Source organism: Rattus rattus, chromosome 2, assembly GCF_011064425.1.
Source record: "Rattus rattus isolate New Zealand chromosome 2, Rrattus_CSIRO_v1, whole genome shotgun sequence".
NCBI lineage: Eukaryota > Metazoa > Chordata > Mammalia > Rodentia > Muridae > Rattus > Rattus rattus.
Genome location: NC_046155.1, coordinates 149,264,056 through 149,287,794, shown reverse-complemented (window position 1 = coordinate 149,287,794; position 23,739 = coordinate 149,264,056). Strand labels below are relative to the sequence as shown.

General features: G+C 40.6%; 2 protein-coding genes across 2 annotated transcripts; both read left to right on the top strand.

Moving 5' to 3' along the window:
* The first annotated feature begins 9,039 nt into the window (after positions 1–9,039).
* Positions 9,040–11,628, top strand: LOC116892066 (probable isocitrate dehydrogenase [NAD] gamma 2, mitochondrial). The gene has a single exon (XM_032893538.1). It carries the CDS (start codon positions 10,192–10,194, stop codon positions 11,377–11,379), a length of 1,188 nt encoding a protein of 395 aa, XP_032749429.1. The 5' UTR covers positions 9,040–10,191; the 3' UTR covers positions 11,380–11,628.
* Positions 11,629–19,374: 7,746 nt separating this feature from the next.
* LOC116893295 (60S acidic ribosomal protein P0-like) lies at positions 19,375–19,735 on the top strand. Its single transcript, XM_032895125.1, has one exon. The coding sequence runs from the start codon at positions 19,376–19,378 to the stop codon at positions 19,733–19,735; it is 360 nt and encodes a 119-aa protein (XP_032751016.1). The 5' UTR covers position 19,375.
* The last annotated feature ends 4,004 nt before the right edge of the window (positions 19,736–23,739 follow it).

Genomic DNA, 23,739 nt, shown 5'->3' with positions numbered 1-23,739 from the left:
CAAAAGAGAAGTCCGGAGGTGAGGGGAGACCCTGACTGTGCCACCCGTGTCTAAAATTAATTTCAGCAAACCTGACCCATCTCATTTGCCTCTGTGAACAGGTACCTGGTCTTACTCCATAATCTCTGACACACAGACCTCAGTGAGTTACCACAGCCCAGGTCTCCAGCAAGCTTCAGCGTCTTGTGCTCCTTTTACATGTGTTTCTTGTGGATGTGTTAACAGGGTAATGGGCAAGTGATAGGTCCTCTGTTCTGCTGGTAATTATCTTTGACAGGCAGTATTCCAGGCTGCCGCAAGAAAGAGAAAGATCACCATCCCCGAGACTCCTTCTGTGGGGCGAGAAGGTCTTTATTAGGGGTCACTGTGAACAGGCAGAGGAACTTGCAATGTCACGACTGTCCGTGGAGATGTGCACACGTGGCTTTTTGTCAGTACAGATTGTCCTGGTGTCTTTGTTTGTTTGTCACGTAATTTCTGAGAGCCGGAAAGTGAAAGCCACGTGGAACACTCAGGTTTGGTCGATCACTTAGGTCAGTGCGGGTCTATGCTCTCGCACTCTGCGCCAAGCTTCAACTGAGCAAAGGAAAGCCCTGTCTTCCAGCTGGCGTCCCAGGCACTAACTAATCAGCATGCAGCAGACAGAGTCCTCATCTGCAGGAGGGAAATGATATTTTGTCTTGAGGGTTATTGAATGGCCTCTCGCTTTTTCTTTTGGTGGATGAATTTTAGCTCGTACTCACACGGGCTCAAGAATTATTAAAAATTAGTCACTATTCACAAAATATGAAGACTGATCTTAAAATAATTTGTCGGAGTAAGGGGAGAATTATAAATGGGAGCTCATTCATTTCCCTCTAGAAGACATATTAATACCTTACATCAATTTCTCAAATTGTTAAGTGAAGGGAGAGTGGGATATTAAGTGCTTCCAATATTCTGTAATTGGAGGTATTTTCTGTATATGTGAATAGATAATAAATGAGGTTAGAAAGAAGTAGTACTCAGCTGCGAAAGCATTCAATACGCTACAGGGATACTATTTCCTTGGAATTTTTTTTTAATTATAAATTTGGGCCAACATATACAAGTTGAGTTCAAATACAGTGAAATAACATATTGTCTTAATCTTACTTATTTGGACTGAGGCTGCTCCAAAATACTGTATTTGTATGAAAAATAATGACCTAGGCAGCATTCATACTTCCTGCATTCAATTCTTACTGATCTGTATGAGGAAGACGTTATAATCATTTACAGAAAAGGCAAGTGAGACAGAGGTTTTACATTTTGCTCCAAGCCAGGTATTCATAGCTATAAGTAAAAGAGTCATACGCACTTTTGTCAGTCAGGCTCCAACAGATGTGAGTGGAACAACCAGCATTAGGTCCCAGGGCATCTGTGACTTTTAACTCTTAGGCATCAGTGGCTGGACAGGCTTAAAAAATGGGCTCCCAGGAACCATTTCTGACTTCCTACCCATGAGAAAACCATGGTCAATTCTGTTTACAGATTCTCTCAGCTGCTCCCTTGGAGTCTCAAAATGGTATGCTTCTTTTTTTTTTTTTTTTTTTTTTTTTTTTTGGAGCTGGGGACCAAACCCAGGGCCTTGCGCTTGCTAGGCAAGCGCTCTACCACTGAGCTAAATCCCCAACCCCTGTATGCTTCTTAATACATCATCATAGGTCCAATTTTGATCATTTGTGGATCAACTCTCCCTACAGAAGTTGATTTGGCTGTGGGTTACTGCTTTCCACTCTTGCTGGGTCAGTACTCTGTGTTTTTGTTAGTGTTCCTGTGTACGAAATGATCATGAGCAGATTATGGACTATACAACATTGATTTTCTTACATGCAAGGCTCTTTGTTCCCCTTACCATTAATAATCATATTCTTGTTTAATTTATTACGTGTCTTTCATAATTTATACTTAAGTTCCAACCCAAGAAGTGGATGCCCTACAAGACATTAGCTGTTTACCTTAGCCCATCCATACCTAGTTCAATTGCTCTCTAGGTCTCTCCACAACTTGTGCCATGGGATACTCTTTGCTTCTCCCTATGGAAGGGAGCCCTGGATTTTGGTATATTTTCTCTGTTCCTTCTTGTATTACTGTTTTAGCTTGGTGAAATGCATTATAGAGGTGCCTGATGGGAAAGTTTTGAAACCGTATCTCTCTAAAAAAAATATTGACTGAATATTCCTGCATTGCTTACATACCTGGAATATACTGAACACAATATAAATGTTTTTAAATTAATTTAACCTCCATTTAAGACTAGTGATTTAATTTTATTTTACTCAATGAATCTCCTTCATATTTTTAAGGCATCATTTCAGGATAGGATACGATAGTTCAAAAACCCAATGTATTTCTGCTTCCCTTTCCTTTAGGTTACATAGTGACATGGTACACTGCTCAGTTTCAGTTGTCAGTTTAACACAGCCTAGAATCACCTGGAAAGAGAGTTTCAGTCAATTGTTTTTCTAGATTAGGTTGGCCCATTGACATATCTGCCATGGATTATCTTGATATTCCGTTGATGTGGGGAAACCCTGGCTATTGTAGGTCATATAATTCCTTAGGCAGGAAGTCCTGAATATTTTAAGCAAGGAAAAGCCAGCTGAAAGCAAGTATGAACCACCGAAGGATGTGATGATCTCTCCTCTCCTCCCCTCTACTTCCTTCCTCTCCCCTCCCCTCCCTTCCTCTTCTCTCCTCTTAGCTTCTCCTCTTATTTCTCTCCCTCTCCCTTCCTCCCTCTTTCCCTCCCTCCCTCTCTCCCTTGCTCTCTCTAGTAGATATGACATGACCAGATGCTTGAGTTCCTGCCTTAACTTTCCTGAAACAAGGAGCTGCCACTAGAATCATAAACCAGATAAATACTTTCTCACCCTATTCTGCTTTTTGTTAAGATTTGTTTTTATCCCAGCAATGGAAATGAAACTAATACAAACTGGTTTCATTTTCTTTTATTCTGATGGGTAGATACCCAGTGGACTGTTTCACTTTGAAACTCATAGACTTTAAATGTGCAAATGGCTTGGTTTATGACTTTGGTGAATCCTGTATTTTTTTTTTTTTGGCTTATACATGTTTTGCCTTCCATTCCTTTTACTAGCAATCTTAAGACATTGATGTTGAGTCTTGCAATTTTCTTACTAATTTTCATGCTTATGTAGGTGCATGTTCATAAGTGGAAATTTCTCATTTTGACTTCCAACACTTTCTTTTCCTTTCTTTTGGTTCTGCTGTCCTTTTCTATACCAGAGCACGATTTTTTTCCTTCCCATCGTTGTCCTCAGAGGACACTGTTTTAGTGTCAGAGAACGTTGTTCTTGTCTCACGAGTCGTTTGCCCTTTTCCTCTTCAGGTATTAGTGTTGATGCATGAATTAGGTTCCCGTGCCTCCCTCATAATATTTGTTGAGCTGTTTTGGTTTCTGCTCCTTATTTTAGATGTTTCCCACCAAGGGTTGCCCCTAGCTTTTCATTCGTTTTTAAGAGCGGAGCAGGGAAACTGTAACCTCTCATCTCTGCTATACAGTTTGACCATGGACTTGAGCGGGGCCCTTATTTTGGGAACCACCTGATTGCCAGGATTCTACATTAAGAATCTATATGTGTCTTTTCAGTTTGTTGAGAACACTCTCCAATACATGTGCCTAGGCAGGGTAGGCCACATCTAGCACTTAGTACGGCTTTCTTCTTCTCCTAATAATCAATATTGAGTCTGCATTGAATTATATGCAGTGCTTTTGAGGACCAAAGATCAAACTCCATCCTCTCACAGGGCACTGGGATCACAGCCATCTGACAGGGTGGAATGAGGAAGAGCTGACTGGGTATATAATTTATTAAATAGAAGTTAGCTCCCTGTCTGTCAGTCCCTATGCTTTCCTTCTGCGTTGTGAATCTGGTTATTTCTTTTTCTTTCTGTTCTGTACTTGACATTTGGCTTTCGATGTCTGAGGAGGCACACACTACTCCTTTTTCTAATTTCTAATTTGCAAAATTCTCATCCTCTGTAATTCTCATAACCCTTGCAAATATGCAAACTTAAACAACAGGAAAACAAAAAAGAACTATAGTACTTCAGTGGGTCTTTGAGACAAAGTAATTGCAAGCACATGCTTTGAAAGGACCCTTTACAAAGATGCCTGTTAGCAGATATTGGTAATTCTGTACAATTACCAGTGTGCTCTGTAAAGACTCGAAATTCTGCCATGGTGATTTGTGTGTTTGTGAGTATGACTCTTGCTCTCCATCTCATGGGCAGGAGGGGGAGGTAGTCCATGGTGACATCTCCACCCCAAGGAAAGCTGCACAACGTGAGAGAAGAATACAAATTAGTCTGAAGAGACCGAGGACCAGCATTTTCGTTAAATTATAAGGAATTATTGATATCTTTAGTATCTTCTGTTGCTGCCAAATGATAAAAGCAGAATTTGTGCAAGAGATTGCATTAATGTGCAGTATAGAACCTGGAACAGATTGATGGTGTTGTTTTGGAAAAATGTAAAGCAATATTAACAATGAGTTGGTTCTCCAAATTCAAATGAATGTCAAGAACCTTTTCTTCCCATCCCCCTCGTCCTCTGTCCCCATTCCGTGTGTGTGTGTGTGTGTGTGTGTGTGTGTGTGTATGTGTGCATTTAAATTTTTCTGGTTGTATCGAGGTAAATCTTGCTATATGAAGTCACTATAACCCTTGAAGTTTCCTGTCTCTCTTCCTCTCTCTAGTGCATGCTTTCTTTTGAAAGTCACACCCCTTAAAGCCTTTATTTCTGAATCCTCCCATGCTGCCCTTGGGGGATCATAGAGATCATAGTTTGTCATTGAAGACTCCTCATCTCTGACCCCAATTACTTTCCCTTTTCGTCTGTCCCTGTTTTCCCCAATAAATGCAACCAACCGGGAAAACGCAGTGCAACCTATAGGCCTTTCAATTTTGTCTTCATTTCAGAAAAGCTTCTCTTCCCCCTCCCCGCTCCAGCTCTCTTCCCTTTCCCCTCCCTCTCTCTCATCTATCTGCTACTTGTCATGTTTTATAGTTGGGTTGAAGTCCCTCTGTTATGCATCCTTACCAGGTACATGATAAGTCATTCTAGCCCTGCCATTAGGAAACCATTTAGCACCACATCATCACTACTCACATTTATTCATTTTTTTATAAATAAATGAACTCACATTCATCTCATCAATATGACAAGTCTAGCTAGCCACCTTACCCCACTGACCTACATTAAAAGCACTATAATTGCAGTTGAGCTACCATACCCACCTAGCATTTACATGAGTATTAGAGATCTGAATGCATGTGTGTGTGTGTGTGTATGTGCATGTATGTGTGTATACACAGACACTCCATACACACATATGTGTGTATATATGTATGTATATAAACACATACACACATACGTATACACATATAATGTGAGTTATGTATACATTGTATATTTCAAGTCTGTCTAGAATTCAGATTCTGAATGTAGAGGTATTTGTATTTGTTTCATAGTGCTTTTACTGTGGCATTAAGAGATCTGCATACCCATCAGTCTGCCATCTCTGCGTCCACTTTTATTTTGCTCTTATCCCTGAATGCAGGTTGTAAAATAGGTCATACAATTTGAGAATACATTGTCAAGAGCTGGCAAGTAGCTTGGTCTGTGAAAAAGTTTTTAAAAATTGGATATTTTATGTATTCACATTTCGAATACCCTTCCAGGAATACCCTTTCCTGGTTCTCCCCTCTCCTATCCCCCCTCCTCATGCTTCTATGCTTTAACACCCTGGCATTCCCATACACTGGAGAAATGAGCCTTCACAGGACCAAGGGCCTCTCCTCCTATTCATGCCAGACAATGCCCCCCTATGGTACATATGCGGCTGGAGCCAGGGGGTGTGTGGTTTAGCCTCTGGGAGCTCTGAGGAGCCTGGTTAGTTGGTATTGTTGTTCTGCCTCTATGGGGTTGCAAACCCTTTCAGCTCCTTCAGTCTTTTCTTTAACTCCTCCATTGGGGTCCCCTTGTTCAGTCCAATGGTTAGCTGCAAGCATCCTCATCTGTATTGGTCAGGCTCTGGCAGAGCCTTTCAGGAGACATCCATCCTGTCAGCAAGCACTTCTTGGCATCAGCAATAGTGACTGGGTTTGGTGTCTGCATATGAGATGGATCCCCAGGTGGGGCAGTCTCTGGATGGCCTTTCCTTTATTCTTTGCTTCACTCTTTGTTCCTATATTTCTTACCATGGTAATTTGTTCCCCCTTCTAAGAAGGAGTGAAGCATCTGCACTTTGGTTATCCTCCTTGAGCTTCATGTGGTGAGTGGATTGTATCTTGGGTAATTCAAGCTCTTGGGCTAATATCCATTTATCAGTGAGCATATACCATGTGTGTTCTTTTGTGACTGGGATACCTCACTCAGGATGATACTTTCTAGTTCCATTCATTAAGTGTGAGAACCTGCATTCGAATCTTTGACCCCCATGTAAATAGCCAGCTATGGAAGCACATGTCTAAAAGTTCAGTGCTGGGGAATTAGAGAGAGAGACAGAAAGTTTCCTGGTGCTTGTTCTATTGTTCATTTGCCTGAACTGGTGAGATCAGGTTCATTGACCAAGTTAGCTACTTTTTAGTCTCAAAAACTGAAGTGGAAGACCAGGGAGGTAGCTTCATGAATAAAACCCCTTGCCAGACAAGGGCAAGGGCTAGATTCATATCCCTAGTCCTCCCATAAAGGCTGGGTGGTTGTGGTAGAGCAACTACAATTATAGTTCTCTTAAAGTGGGTCAGCTCCTGGGGCAAGCTCTCTAGCTAGACTTGCCATATTGATGAGTGTGAGTTCAATTGAGAAAGCCTACCTTAGTGAATAAGGTAAGGTGTTTAGTGATTGAGGAGGACTTTCAACATCAGGCTTAGATTGCCACATGCACATAGACACATGTGCCCATATGTGTCCCTTTTCACATGGGTGTCACACATATGAGCATGTATGCACACATGACATACCATGCACACACACACACACACACACATCTACATGCAAAAAATAAGTGAACAAAATATAAGGTAGAGAGTGATCAAGGGAGACAAGTAGACCCCTGCCTCTGCATGCATGCGCACACAGAGATACACACACACAGGGACGCAAAAGTTAGATGCAGCAGGCCACTTGGCTGTGGAGCCCATGTTGTTAACCATTGATCTGCCTTCATTGTTGAGGTTGCCACTGAGCCCTTGGTTGCTATTACTGGTCATACTTTCCTCTTTACAGAATTATGATAGGCCTGACTGTCATGTCTATGGACTTGTCACCTCCTGTAGAAAACAATGGCCTCTCTGTGAGTCCAGCATGCCAGAGCATTTCTTTACAGCTATCCTCCTCTATAGGCTTCATATACTGAAGTCCCTTTCATTGCTGTCATCTCTTACGCTGTCTTTGCAGGGGTCTTCCCACACCGCACTGGCATGACATGATTACTGTGTCACATTAGTCAGCTATGACCCAACAACACTGCACTTACTCATTCACTGTGAATCGGAAGTGCTTGTGAAGGGAGTCCATTTTCCATGAGTCAGACTCACCATAGAGTTACTCTCATAGGATGCAACATTTCCTCAACTATATCTCAATATGATACCTTGGATTATATGTGATGGTGGGTTGGCCAATGCTCATATTCCGTGAAATGTTTATGATCTGTTGTTAATGTAATTGTGACAGCACACAGAAGGCCTATGCAAGCTCAAATCCAGAAAAAATATTCCAGCATAGAGCGGAATAGATGGGCACCAATTCCCACCACGAGCTGAGAAACTGTAGCTAACTGATAGCTTCCGAGGGGACGAGGTAGTTTTGTTTAGGTTGTAGCCCTTGATAGGTCTACATGTTCAGCCAGTGTCCATACATGGGAGAAGGTGCAGGTAGTACCAAAAGGTGGTGGATCTGAGAGGAGATGGGGGAAGGATGCAAATGTTCACAATACAATCGGTGTAATTCTTGTAGAATTACTAAAAGAACTTTTTAAAAGTTTTAACACTTCTGGTATTTTCAGTCCATGAACTGTGGATTTATGTGTGTATTTGTTTTCTTGATATTTTACATCAATAACTAAGAAGAGAGGCTGATAATTGTTTCCTTATAGCCTAGAAACAAAAGAGAGGATACCCTTAAACCCGTAAAAGGTCCGCATCAGGAAGAATGCAGTTATCCAAGTGAGAGGCTTCGTCAGTTGTATCTTGTAGTATTAGCATACAGACTATGCAGAAATATAATTTCTGTACATTTTGATGCTGAGATTATAATTAGTTTTCTTAGTCTAAGTTACTGCATGCTGCTTTACTTATATTACCTAGAGAGACCTGAGTTATATCTTTGATATACAGTTCAATATGGTTTTAATATTAGAAAATTTGCATTGACATTTTTCCCCTTAGAGTGATGTAGTTTAAAACTAATATTAGCTTTCATAATCATTTGCTAGTACACTTTCACTTTTTGTGAGTATTTTCTACAAAGCAATTTAGAGACCTTTTGCTCTTTGGTCAACTACTTTATGTGTGCACACGTATATGTATATGTGTGTACATGTATATGTATACGTGTGTACCTTTATGGAACTATTCCTCATGAATGTCATTTGTTGCTTTAGGCTAGTGTGTGTGTGTGTGTGTGTGTGTGTGTGTGTGTGTGTGTGTGTATGTATATGTATATCTGATATGTTGATGATTCCTGAATCTCTATCTTCACCCATAATCTCTCATCAGGGGCTTCAGACTCATTTATTAAGCTACTCACTAGAGGTCATTGTGTGAATATCTTTCAGGCTTCAAAGACATAGTATACTGAAACCGAGCTCATTTAGATCTTCCTTCCTCACCCAGTTTACTGTTCTTCCAGTGTTGCCCATGTTTTCATTGACTGCACATCTTTCCTCCTGTCTGTTAAATACATTCAGAATGATGCTCACAGTCCCTGTGTCTGGCCCAATCCTATTACAATCTCTTCTTTGTATCTCAGTCCTTACTCATCCCGTAAGGGTCATTTCTTAGCTCAGTAGCTCTCACATTTCAGAATGCACCAACACTGTTACAGCATATTTTGCTGTCAACTCCAGGAATGCTCATTCCATTAAATATATAGTATTTCCAAGGAATGGCATTTCTTACCCTGTGTTTTTCTTAGAATGTGTTAAAGAAGGAACTAAATTCTGACACTATAGCAATGGATACATGTCATTCCATATTTGTTTAACTCTATATCCGGTTTGAAATTGGAAGAAAATCCTAAAGCAAACCAGAGGTTTGCCAACGTTTATTCATCAGTTACTAAACATGCATCATTTGCAGACAGGAATCTGACCAGGGGGAAATCTGTGTCTTTATCATGTCTTGGGGATGTGAGGAATGCCAGTATCCTCATGTCAGTTCCTCTGTGCCTCTGTCACTGTTGGAAAATAAAGTTGAATTAAACAATTACATTGTATGTACAGCAGACATGTAATGTGTAGAACATGGTATTTCATGGCCTCTTCTCCATACTCTGGCTCTTATGGTCTTTCTGACTTACTTTTAGATATTTCCTGACCGTCAGATCAGAGAAAGTTGATGTAGCTATCCTATCTACAGTTCTGCACTGTTACTTATTCTCAGTATTATAACCAGTAATGAGTCTCTGTATTAATTACTACCTACTGCAAAAAGATGTTTTTCTGACCAAGGTTAGGATCAGTGGTACAAATCTCTGGATATAAATATATGTAAAAGACAGTTTGATAAAATAACTGTTTAGACACACTGTCTATTGTGCTGAGAGGTACAGGAAAACAGAGGAGTAGATATGGTTGGGAAGATGGACTGGGAAGCATGGAAGGAGGGGAAACTGGTTGGGATCTAATATGTGAAAGAAAATTACATTTTTTTCCAAAAAAGTAAATTTTTTAAAAAAGCCAAACTTTTAGAGCACAGCACGTATAATGTGATCCATGAATTATTACCTAACCATAAAATGTTTATAGCTTTTCATGAAGACATCCCATCTTTCCATAACTAGCATGTTTATGAGAGTAGAATGTCTGTCAAACAGAATGTAAGGAAGGAGAAAGAATTGTGACTCAAGAAAGATTCATTGCCTCAGAACTCCAAAGGAAGCTGTTTCTAAGAAAGAGTAAGAGGACAGCCTTGATAGTGAAGATGCTGGCCGCAGGCTGCTGTTCTGTGAGAACAATCCTCCAACCTGCTGTTCTCCTTGGCCATTCTAGGGAGGTAGTACGTGAGCTCGTGACCTCCTTCAGAAATTTCTGCTCAAAGTACTCCGTGCCTCCTTCACCAAAGTATGGTGGAAGGCATACAGTGACTATGATTCCTGGAGATGGCATTGGTCCTGAGCTTATGGTTCACGTCAAGAGAATATTCCGATCAAATTGTGTGCCAGTGGAGTTTGAGGAGGTGTGGGCCACCTCCACGTCTAGCGAAGAGGAGATCAACAATGCTCTCATGGCCATCCGTCGGAACCGTATCACTCTGAAGGGCAATATTGCGACCAACCACCATCTGCCTGCCAAGTACAAATCTCACAACACCAAGTTTCGCACCGCTCTTGACGTCTATGCCAGTGTCGTCCATTTCAAGACTTTTCCTGGTGTGGAGACCCGACACAAGGACATAGACATCCTGGTTGTTCGGGAGAATACTGAGGGCGAGTACACTAACCTGGAGCATGAGAGCGTGAGGGGAGTGGTAGAGAGCCTAAAGATTGTGACAAAGACCAAGTCTGTGCGCATTGCTGATTATGCCTTCAGGTTGGCTCAAAAGATGGGGCGGAAAAAGGTGACCGTTGTTCACAAAGCCAACATCATGAAACTGGGAGATGGACTCTTCCTTCAGTGCTGTAAGGATGTGGCAGCTCATTATCCTCAGATCACCTTAGAGAGCATGATTGTAGACAACACTGCAATGCAGTTGGTTTCCAAACCCCAGCAGTTTGATGTTATGTTGATGCCCAATCTTTATGGCAACATTATCAACAGTGTCTGCACAGGGCTGGTTGGAGGGTCAGGAATTGTACCTGGAGCCAATTATGGTGATTCGTATGCAATATTTGAGACAGGTTCAAAAGAAATAGGTCAAGATTTAGCTCACAGAAATATTGCCAACCCTGTCGCCATGCTGCTGACCAGCTGTATCATGCTGGACTACCTTGATCTCCAACTCTATGCTGCTCACATCCGCTCTGCTGTCATGGCATCCTTACAAAACAAATCCATCTGCACTCCAGATATAGGAGGTCGGGGGACCACGGCAGGTGTTGTAGAATATATCTTAGGCCACATGAAAGACCAAAATAGCGGTTGTCAGCCAAGATTCTTCCTGTCCACTTGATTTACTCCCTTAGAAACTCCAACCAGCTTAGCCAGTATGAATTGAGAGTGAACATTGCCTCCAATTCACTGGAAAAGAAGGTGGGGCATCAATAGTGGGTTTTCCATTAAATTTAAATGCAGTAAACAATGCTTACTTGAATTAGCAAAGCTTATCATAATATGGACAAACAGGAATTTTCCTCAAAATTTATTCCAACCTCATGTCTTTGGGATATAACAAGTTTAATAAATCAGTACTCTTCATAAAGTTCTGGAGCGTTCTCAGAATCTTAAAAAGGTGATTTTTCTTCTTATCTGGACCACTGAAATTTAGCAATCCAACCAAGAGCGGAGTCTTGCTTTCTTGTAGAAATTATTAATGAATCAATCAGTGCTATAAAGTTTGCCTACTAAGTGTATATTCTACTTTTAATAATGGAGCTGAACTCCCACACCCACAACGATCACCTTTCTCCTGATGTTGTTTAATCTATTTGTGTTAGAATTCCCTAGGGTGTTTTGATGAGTACATGAGTTCCCTTTTGGATCCCTCAGCTCTCATAGAAAGAACACTTAAACTTCTTTCAGTTGTACTTAAAAAAGGTGACTGTCAAATCCTTCACAGTTGCAGTCTACTATAAAAAAGAACCCTGGAATACAAGCCACATACCCAGTGATTCACAATTTCTTATGGTTTATTTGTCAACAATGAAAAATTGCATATAAAAATCAAAAGCCATGAGCTAACTTAAATATTTGCCATTATTATATTATATTATATTTGCAATATCTTTAAAGTTATAGTTGAGAATGATGCAAACAAACCTTGTTGGTACCTGAAAGAAGTTCTTTCTCAGTAGAAAATGTAGAAATGTAGATGATACATGCTCACAATAATTTGCCCAGAAGGAATGACATGTGGATGGTTGTGAGATTGCAAAAAGCAGAGGGATCCTCAGTGTCCTTATCTCTAACCTAACAGCTGTGGATGCCAGCATGCTTCATTATCACACATTAAAGTTCTTCACCTGGGACCATGAAAAGGTCTCAGAGGTGCTGGCTCACCTGTCCTAATGATGCATACACCCATGGTCAGGAGAGTTGGATAAATTTTGCTTGAGGACAAAGTGATAAAAAGTCCTACGTAGAAGTTCCTGAAAAAGTCATATATGCAAGTGGGGATTTACCAACATTTGAAGATGTTTTCATTGTTAGCCCACCTTTTGCATGGTCCAGACCTATACCAGTGCCATTGTTTAGTGAACAGAGCAAGGATTTGTCCTGCTATCTCTACCTATTAAACCATGGTGGCCAAAGTAATTATTACACTCCCTACTTTTGACCCTTTTTCTTAACACTAGAAGTATGTAGTGTTTCATACCAAATTTTAAACATGTTACAACCTAGATTCATTTAGAAGGCAAGGCTTTGGATGGTGTTGTGAGGGACTATCTTGACTTTGTTAGCATGTATACATGTCCATGCGGATTATGTAAATTTAAGTGGGAACCCATTCTAACTGCCCGACAACTAGAAAGAAGAAAATGAAGTGAACATAGATACTCACTATCCTCTGCTTCCTCATTGCAGGTGCCAATGTGACCAGACACCTCAACCCTCAGTCACTAAGAGTTCCCCATCATGATACACTTGAAATGTAGGCTAAAATGAACCCTTGCTTCTTTAAGTTGCTGTAGTCAAGGTATTTTATCATGAAGACAGGGGAAGTTGGGTAATACTCGGGCTTTCTTCAAAGCACAGCCAGCTCAACTTCAGATGCCCGACTTTTAGGTTATGTTTAGCAATTGGGGGTGGTAATGATATCTGTATAAGCTAAAATTTATCTCCAGGTTTAAAATGGTCATCCACTGACACCCCCCCCCAAAAAAAAACCTCTGGAGGTGGCAACCTGTCACCCTTTACTGACATTTACCATTTTCACTGTTATACTCTTTCCACTTGAGTATCTCTAGAACAAATGTATGACAATATTCTTTTTTCATTCTCTGTATCTTTACCATGATGACTGGTACACAAAAGATATGTAATACACATTTTTTTTAAATTAATGAAACAGTTGACACTGGTTTGATGGCGCGCTCACATCATAACATTACTGAAAAAGCAAAGAGAAGATGGCCATTGCATAGCACCCTAGTAGGTTTCCAAAAATCACCATCTTTAATATTTCCCATCACATACCATGGTACACTATGATTGTGAAGGGAATCAGATTATTATAAAAGGTGTTTAGTTTTCCTCTAACACAACTTCTGGCCACAAGAGCAAGCTGTCGTCATTAAGTTCCCTGATTCTCTTCCTTATTGTTTGTTTCTTTTTGCATGTGTGTATCTGGTATGAATTTGTGTGTATGTATGTTTGCACATGTGTGGGTACAGATGTATATGAAAATGCATGTGTGTGCATTGGAAGCTTCCCAGTATGTTTTACTCAAAAGTATTCTGTGTTAACTTGTATCTACCTATAGTTTACTTTTCTTTTTTCCTATTAACTGCAATGCACCTGATATGTTCTTGAAACACAATAGAATCATGTCACGTTCTTATTCACGACTCCACATTCAGTGGCTTCCCTTTACAATGCAATATGCCCTAGGCTAGAAGAATGAGGAATCCATCACTGAAGAGTCAGGACCTAGGACAAGAGCAGGCTCTTCATTCACACTCATTCTAAGTATTTATGCAAGAAAATGGAGTGCATGAAAGGCTCCAGTCACAGACAAGTGTTGGCAACTAGAAGAAATAATTTATTGCAAGACGCTTGTGTCTGGCTTTCATCTACAAACCTATTCAAGACTGTTCTTTTCTAAAGAATTCAGGAGTCCATAGGGCAATGAAGCAAGTGCCAAGTTTGTTGAGCTTGCTTACCTCACTTGAGCATCTCACGTGTGGCATCAGATTAGTGCTTCCTCTAGCTGTGGCTCCTAGGGTCCTATATCAGCTGTGGTATGAGCGTTGGAATCCAGATGTGGTTCCACATCCTTTGCTTCCTCCCTCTCTGTTAGTCCAGATGCGTCTGCACACCAGACTGGAAGGATGAATGGGTAGAGTCTGCAGGATCCCAGTCTGGTTGGAAGTGATTGCTTGATAGGAGAGGGAAGGCCTTCTCCAAGGACAATTTTAGTGTTAACAGCTCTTTTACAAGATGACCTGCTCTGAGGAGGAGCAGCTCTCTTTGATGATCTTAGCTTGTGACCATACCTTTATTCAGGATGTTTGTATGCATTCACTTTATTCAGGGTAGAATAAAGCTGTATGTGAACTTTGGAGAGTGAGGAGTAGTTTTCAGAGTGAATGTAAAATCATTAGCTAGAGTTTCAAGTACTGCGAATACCTCCTTTATATGGAAAGGCATTCCAGGAATACCCGGTACTTGCTGGGTGAATTTTCATGGGAAAAGAGGAAGTTGAGCTTGTAGGTCTTCCAAGAACTACTTGACCTTTCGGAAGTAGGGGACTGAGGGGTAGCGATTCCCAGACAGTCAGAGAAGGGAAGCCCTGCTGGTAAAGGAAGACCTCCATTTTGCACTGAGCTCAGAGGAGCTGTCCTGTCATGGCAAACTTGCCATGTTAAATAGCAGGTTGTGCCCACACTTACCTTTCTGCACTCATTCTGACATCTCATTTTTGTCTTTACCAACCTCTCTGCTTTGCTTTTATTTCTGGAATATAAAAGATAGCATCATGCTGTGGCCTTTCTCTATCTGACCTCATTCTCATCTTAAAATGACTTATTCATTCAAATGCTAGAGGGACGTTCATCTCTTGTCTGCCACACAAAGGAAGTGTGCTGACCCTGGATGAGTTACTTAACCTCTCTGGTCTTTGGTTTGTTTATTTTTTTAGACGACTAAAGCTTATACCTTCATGGGACCATAAAAGTTCCTTGGGGGATGGGGGAACTGGGAGGAGTGGGAGGAGGGAAGGCTGTGGTTGGGATGTATTCTATTAGAGAAGAATAAACAAAAAGAACAAAGAAAAAGACTGCTTGTCTACTGCTAAACGGTGCCCCTCAATCTAGCGGTTTAGGACAAATGATTGTGTTTCATAGTTCTGTAGGTTAAAGAGAGTGATGGGAATGGCCGGAACACCAAAGGTGACTTTCGGGATAGTGACAGTAATGGCTGCCTGTCAGAATCCTCAGTCATCCCCACATGTACAATTTGAAGTAACTGGGTACCTTTATAGCATGGTGCCTGGTTTCTAAGCTGAAAAGAACTAAGTCTGTAGATTTCTTAAGGCTTAGCCTCGAAAAAGTCTCAATACTGTTTCTTCCACATTCTGTTGATCGGAACAGGCTAGAGATAGAGCAGAATTAAAATAAGGAAATGTTTAGAGGGTTAGGGTTAACATTGGAGTCTGGGGCAGAGATAAGGACTCATTGCACAGCATGCAGTGGAATACAAAGTGATACGTGGCCACTTGAACACTCTGTGATCATGACCATTCATTTCTGCCTGCCCTGCTTGCCATAAGCATTTCTCAGCCTGAAGTTGCTCTTCTGATTCTCTGTTTTCCCCATTACACCTAACCTAGCTTTAGGATCTGTGAATTCTGCTCTACAATGTGCTCTGTGTCAACTCCATCTCCCCTCATTCCTTTTTTTTTTTTTTTTTTTTTTTTTTGCCAACTAAGGTAACCCTTAGAAAGAACTCTCTATCATCCCAATTTGAATACCTTCATCTCATCTCACATTTTATTTTGCAACAATTACTCTTCTATTTGATAACAGTCTTAGTATATCATATGGTCTTTGGGGGTAGGATATTTCTTGATGACCTTCTAGTTCTTATAGTGACCAGAGTACTGATTGCATAGGAGGTACATACACACCATTATGATGAAGATAATAATTATAGTTTATATGATATATCTTGTCTATTTAGCTTCATTCCTTATTTTGAATACTTTGCATATATTGTTTACAGTTCTTATGCTAACACTATTAAATGATGATTATCATGTTCATCATTTAATAGAGGAGAAAACTGAGAAACAGACACTAAGAATTTGCCTGCAATATCACCGACATGAGGTGACTGAGCCAAGGTCTCATCTTTGAGAGGTTGTGAGCTTTTGCTATTGGTGAAAGGATGTGTGCAAAATGGTGAAAATGCCTCAGGCTCACTAAAGTCATTAGAAAGGAAAGTAGTCGTATTATCAAGTTTGTAAATGCTTAAAACCCAAGTGAATAAAAATATCTGCTAATAACGCTTCAGTTTAGGATCTGTTCAGTTCAAACATCTAGTTATAGATGTACATGACCAAGGTTGTCACAAAAGTGAGAATGTCACATGTCTAAATACAAAGCTGGTATTCGTTTATTTCTCATAAAACACCTTCAATAAAAATTATTATAAATGCTGTCAGGCTACCCAATAAGGAACTTATTTAAGGGAGGAAACACTGACCTTGGTTATACTGAGTTAATATTTTCATAAAAATTAGGTAGAGAATACATTGTAAGAAGAGAAAAATTATTCCTAAACAAAAATTACTAATTAGTCATAGAAGTGAACTTTTCAGAATTGCAAATATTGGATGCCTGCGGTAGTCTGAATAAAAATGATCCCCATGAGATCTTATAGTTGAATGCTTAGTCACCAGGGAGTAGAACTCTCTTTGATAGCATTAGGGGGATTTGGAGTTGTGGCTTTGTTGAAGCAAGCATGTCACTGGAGGTGAGTTTCTAGGTTTCAAAATCCCACTTCACTCTGCTCAGGGATTGGGAGTATTTCTTACCTACTGTTCCTGTGTCTGCCTGCATGCCACCAGGCTTTCAGCCATGAAGGGATTGGAATAAACCTCTGAATCTGTAAGCCAGCCTCCAATAAAATGCTTTGTCTTTAATAGTTGTCTCGTTCTTGATGTTTCTTCATAGCAGTAAAATGTTTCTCCATTGTTTAATTAGCTTGATTGTGTTAAAGGTCGCACAGTACACCTGTGTATTAAAGCATCAAGATAAACATGCAAACACACATGTACCTTAAGTGTTTGTGTGTGTGTGTGTGTGTGTGTGTGTGTGTGTGTACTTAAAAATGGTCAATTCTACCTAAAAAATGAAGATTGAAGATAAAAGCACTGAAAACTTTGAAAATATAAACTTTAACACAATTCAATGTCTTTTTCCATTGTAGAGTTTATAGATATAAACCTACCATGAAAAGTGGGGAGACCAGTCCTAATAAGGCGGAACTCTGTTCTTATGATATCATGAAAAAAGGCACGAAACACAGACCAAAGAGTCCCCTATATCCAGAGACTCAGGAAAACAGATAAGACAGATAATGTGTTTTGATCTTCAGAGCACATAGAAAGTGGCTATGAATTGGGCAGATGCTGAGGTTCTTCATGTGACAAGATGAAATAGAATTATTTAACAGTCATATTCAAGTAGAAACAATATTTCTAAATGACTTACTTAATCATAGTCTGCTCAGAATATATTCAATACAACTATATATGATGTACATTTGATTCTGTAAGTCAAGTATTCACATTGGTGTCCATCTATGTGTTGCTTAAGTTATTCAACTTTGTACAGACCATTTTCCCTTCTGTACATGATGCCACTGGGGGCAGTGAGGTGGCTCCGTAGGTAAAGGTGCTTGCCTCCAAGCCTGATGGCATGAGTTTGACTCCATGTACCTACCTGGTGGAAGGGAAGAACTTATTTTTGTAAGTTGTCCTCTGGATCATTCACCCCAACATAAATATAAAATTAAATGTTATAACCAATGAAAAGGAAATCACTTTACCTAAATTTGAAGTTGATTTCTTTAAGTGTTTACAACATCATCTCAGCACAGATCTCTGTGGGGGAAGTTAGGGGATTTTGAAGTTATTGTGTAGAAACCTGCAAAGTAAGACGTCAAGATTTCTAGGTACTATTATGGAAAGAAATACAAAGGAGCGTCAAAAGAGGTTATATTTAACTCCTCACAGCTGCAGCTAGGGGACATCTGTGGTACTTCATCTAGTTTTGATCTTTCAAAGTCATGAAAGGTTTGGTTTCTTGAACAGGTGTGCAGTGTACTCAAAAGCCAACTTTATGCCAAGCTTTCAAAAAGGAAGCCTGATTTATAAATAAGTTGTTTTCTCCAGGCTAAGAAATGTCTCCAGGACTGATACTTTGCTAGGTGTTCATGTTCTGATAATATTAAGCTATTTCTGTCTATAACATATTCTTGCTAGCAGCAAGATCCTTGCCGGTAGTGACCTCACGGTTCATTCTTTCACTCACTTGGTGCTCTGTGTAGATTGTCGGGCGAGGCTTCTGCTTTAACCTTGTAAACCTGGGAGCCCTGAGGTTTCATCTTTGAGAGCCCATGTTCACTCTCTCAAGAAGCTCTCCACACTGAGGGAATCAGTAGTAATTAGGCCTCTGATAACAGAGCATACTAAGTGTGGTAACAGAGATATGAGCAGGTAGCTATGATAACAGAAGGGAAAAGATACAAAGGTAGCCTCCCAAAGACAAGGCAAGCTGCGACTGAGCCTTAAAAGCCAGGACCAAGAAGGGGTAACATTGTAGAAAGGAGAGAGAGGAACATTGTGGGTAAGCACTGATATCTGGGCTGCTATTGTTTACTTGCTAACTGACATTCAAATCACTTTGTTAGAATTTTGATGGGGACTGCATTGAATCCCTAGATTGCTTTGGGTAGGAAGGTCACTGTTACTATATCAATCCTATCAACCCATGACCATGGGAGATCTTTCCAACTTTTCACCCTACCACAGAGATGTAAGAAAGTGGGCTGAGTAAGCCACAGGGAGCAAGCCAGTAAGCAACACCTATCTATGGCCACCCTATCGGCTTCAGCCTCTAGTTCTTGCCCTGTTTGAACTTCTAACTTGTTTCAGTGATGGTCATGTAGCCATCACTTGGTGGTCATAAACCAAATGCATTGTTTCTTCTCCATGCTGGTTTTGTGATGTCCTGTCACACCCTAACTAAGATGGGGTGGGGAGAATGAGAAGATCAAGTGGCAAAATGGGGGAAGAGAGGGATGGCATGGGAGAGGGAATACAGATAGAGGCAGCTAAAATTAAGGGACACCTAGAGGGTGTCCACAATGTGGCCAGCGTCTGTCTGCAGATTGGCTACCCGACTGTTGCTTCAGTGCCTCACTCCATCATCAATGGGTACAAGTGGGTCCTGGCTTTGTCTGTGGAGACTGAGTACACCTTCCCACTGGCTGAAAAGGTCAAGGCCTTCCTGGCCGATCCATCTGCATTTGCGTCTGCTGCCACCACTGCTGCTCCTGCAGCTGCTGCTGCCCCAGCCAAGGCTGAAGCAAAGGAAGAGTTGGAGGAATCAGATGAGGACATGGGATTCCATCTCTTCAACTAACCCCCTCACACTGAGAAAGCCTGAGAAAGATGGGATTAAAAGCTTACTTCTCTTAAAAATAATTAAGGGACATTTCAGAGATAGTATAAAAACCTAAGTGCGGGGCGCACACACACAGACATGACACACACACACACACACACACACACACACACACACACACACACACACACACACACACACGCACCATATAATGGGGGGGTGGTGGGAGAAAAGCTTCAAATGAAGCTTTCCATACTGGAATTGAGTTATATCTAATTGAATTGTTGGCCAAAGGGACCCCATGGGAACTCCCAAACAACTGAATCTATTGCCAAGACTACAGATTACTCCCTACAAACTGATAATAAAACCATACTCATACGGCTTACAGAACATGGAAAAGTTAAGCTTCATAGAGCCTTTCCCACTATGTTCTAGCATGTTTAGTACAGAAAAGTACTCTGCATGCTATCAGAAGGAAAACATAAACACCAGGGCAGCCATTAACCCTTCAATACACAGTGGTGTCAGGCATTCAAGCTATGTTAGTGCAACGGTGGCACAAATCTTATGGGGGTGACCAACCAATGTCTGACTTTCCTTAAGGCCCGTTCTACAGCATGGAACCAAAACCTGACACTGCCTGGGTGACCAAGAATATAAGATTATGTAGCCTAGGGACCTACGGTAAAACAAAATTCTACTGGTTTTTGTTGTTATTGTTTGTGTGTTTGTTTTAAAGTAAGAATAAAATGACGATCATTGACCTTCTGTTATAGATCAGTTATACTCACGGACGGCCTTGCCTAGCTGTCATCAGAGAAGTTTCCTCCTGTAGCACATGGGAAGAAATAGAGATGCACAGCTAGACATAATGCAGATAAGAGACGCAGTCCTCAGTGGGATGTCTCATCAAATCCAACCTCCTCAGGAATCATGGAACCCTAGAACAGAGGGTGCAGCACCAGTGGAGTATAAGAGCAAAAGGGGATGGCAGACAAAAGAAGACCTCCTATGTCCACCCAATCCAAGCTTCTATGAACTCATGGAGACGGAGGCAGCATGCACAGGATCTGCACAAGTCTGCACTGGATGGGGTTTCAGAGCTGAATGAAAAAGTGGTCACATGCCCCATCTCTAACCCAGAAGCTGTCTAATTGATAACCACATGCGAATGCAAATTTAGTGTTTTTTAAGGGAGTTTCACTCAGGGAAACAAATTACTCTTAAAGGTATTTGGCAGGGGTGAATAGTCAACAGAAAAAGGAGCTCAGTGACTTCATTGGAGATTCCTTGTCTCCTAATGTCAAGTTAGGTTCTTTAAAAAAAAGCTATCACTATCAATATCTATTGATCTATCATCTATATCTATTTATAATCTACCATCTAAAATCCATCTAACATTTTTCTCTTTGTACCCCATGACTATATCTATAATCTATATCTAATCTATTTCTTTTCTTTCTATCTTTTTATCAATCTATCATCTATCTATCTATCTATCTATCTATCTATCTATCTATCTATAGATATCATGACTCAGTTTAATGTTTTTATGAGATTCCTGAGTATTTAATGTGTGGGTCTCTGAATCCATATCTGTTTCATGTGCCTGTCCTTGGCCTCCTTTCTTTTTATTTGTTTGGTCCTGTTCTGACATATTAGGTTTTGTTTTATTGTGCTTATTTTATTTTATTATCATCCCTTAGAAGGGTGCTTGTTTTCTAATGGTGGAAAGACAATGAATCTGGACAAGAGAGGAGGCACTGAGGAACTGGGAGAGATGGAGGGGAAACTATAGTCAGGATATAAAAAATTAAAATTACAAAAATAACATATATCAAATAATTAAAACAACAAAAAATACCAAAGCCATTACAAAAAATAAGGCTTATATTTTCACCAGCATTTTGTATTTTATAACTTATAACTTTTGTTGAATTCTATGAACATTTAACTCATCAGGCAAGATTTTACAGGACTCAAGGCAAATAAATGGCTGCTTTTATTGTCCTGAATGAACTCTTACCATGGGTGAGTTAACCTTACCATGCAGTTTACGGCAGTAGGTTCTAATTCTGTTTCCCTTGTTTGTTGAGACAGGTTTTCTCTGTGTAACTGATCCCTGGATGTCCTGGAACTGACCTTGTAGACCAGCCTGGCCTGGAGCTCACAGAGATCCACATGCTTCTGCCTCCCTAGTGCTGGGATGAAAGCATGTGCCACTACACCCTGCTCTAATTTGATTCTTGAGAATAGAAAGATTCATTTTTTCCCCTTAAGCTTTTTCTTTACACAGTTTCCACCTTTTTCTGTGTGTTTTTTTTTCTTCACTCATCTCCCTTAATGTCATTTTCCCTATGAGCAGGTTTCCTGTGTTTGCTCTTTCTAACTTTTGTTGCCTTCTGTTCTCAGATACCCCCTTTAGAGGGGAGCTTACCTCAGCTTCCCTTCCTTATTGCTTTCTTCCAGAGTGTATTGCCTGTTCTGTACTGAAGAGCCCACTATTTCTTCCAGAAACATCCTTAAGAGTTTCTGCAGGATATTTCGATGTCCCTTCTCAGTCACCAGTTTCTCTCTGCTATTCCCAAATTCTGCCGACTTTCCTGAGAGCCCATTGATTGGCTAGGAATATTTCAGGGTCTGTGATAGTAGCAGTTCCCATTTTTCTGTTGCATTAGGAGGATATGCACCTTCTGGATGACAGCACCACTAGAGATTGGCTAAAGCATTCCCCAGGCTTCCTAGGTTCTAGGAAATAACCAGCATTTCTCATGACTGTTACTGGCCCACCCCATGTTTCCTTCCTTCATTCCCAGGGTGGCATCTCTTGCCAAAAGCATCATGAAATTGCATGCTCTTATAGGAAGCTATAGTATATCTATTTAGAGAAACTTCAGATGCAGACTGCTTAAGATTTCTGTGTTACCTGACCATGCATGAGACTTTTATTCATATTGACAGATGCACTTTACAGTCTACATAGGATTTCGGCAAGAAAGAGCTTAAAATGCACAGAAGGGATTCTCTCCCAGGATCCCTGTTGAGCGGGTAGCAGTGTATGGGAAGTCATCAATTTAAACAGAAATAAACACGCCTTGGGATGCCAGGAGACTATTTTCAGCTTTATTAAGCTATTTTCAGCTTTATTAAGAAATCTGTGTTTAATTTTTTCCAGTCCTATTCATTGCACTTTTCTTTGTGTGTGGACCAATTAGAATTTTTGATGAGAAAGCAGCCATTGCATTCTGGTATTTACAGGGACACGGTGCTTTTGGAGGGGAGTAAGGAGTCTCCAGGGTTCCCAAGTGCACAGTCAGCAACTTGTATTTAATCTTAACCAGCTTGTCGTAGGATAAAGTGTTCCTAGTAATCATTGTTTACCCCCGGCACCTGGAAAATTTTAATTAGATATTATTTTGTTCTTTCTAAAAGTTCCTAGAATGCTTATAAATCAGTAATCTACATTAAGCTAGACACTGCTGAGGTGAGGGTCAACCATTGGCCTGCATACATGTATATCTCAGAGGATAAAGATATGGCCTTCTTGATCTGGGGTCCTTCTAAACACTTAAGATCCATGGGTAGCATGTGGGCTAATTAGCACAACTGTCCTTCATGTGCAGGCACTGTGGTTCAACTTTTGCATAATCTCCGTGTGATATTTTTCCAACCCTTTAAAACCAGAGAAGCCTGTGAGCTATTGGGCATGGTGCCAGAGTCTCTGAGTTGATGTGTGTATCAGTCCCGTTGTGTGTGGACGACACCATTCCCTCAGAGTCATTTATTAACTCGGTCTCTTACAATCTTTCTGTCTCCTCTTTTGCACAGATGCCTTAACCCTGGGGGCAGGGTTTTATTATTTTTTGACAGAGAGAAGTTAGGAGGAGGTGAAGAGTAAGGGAGATGGTAGAAGAGAAGAGAGAAAGAACATGAAATTCCATAGACAGGAAATTGGGGAACATCTGGAAGGAGTTGAGGGAGGAGATAGATAAAATAGGACTGAAATGTTTTATATAAAA

Bases quoted from the DNA above. Each gene is read 5' to 3' on its own strand.
- LOC116892066 (XM_032893538.1), top strand. From the start codon at position 10,192: ATGCTGGCCGCAGGCTGCTGTTCTGTGAGAACAATCCTCCAACCTGCT.
- LOC116893295 (XM_032895125.1), top strand. From the start codon at position 19,376: ATGGGGGAAGAGAGGGATGGCATGGGAGAGGGAATACAGATAGAGGCA.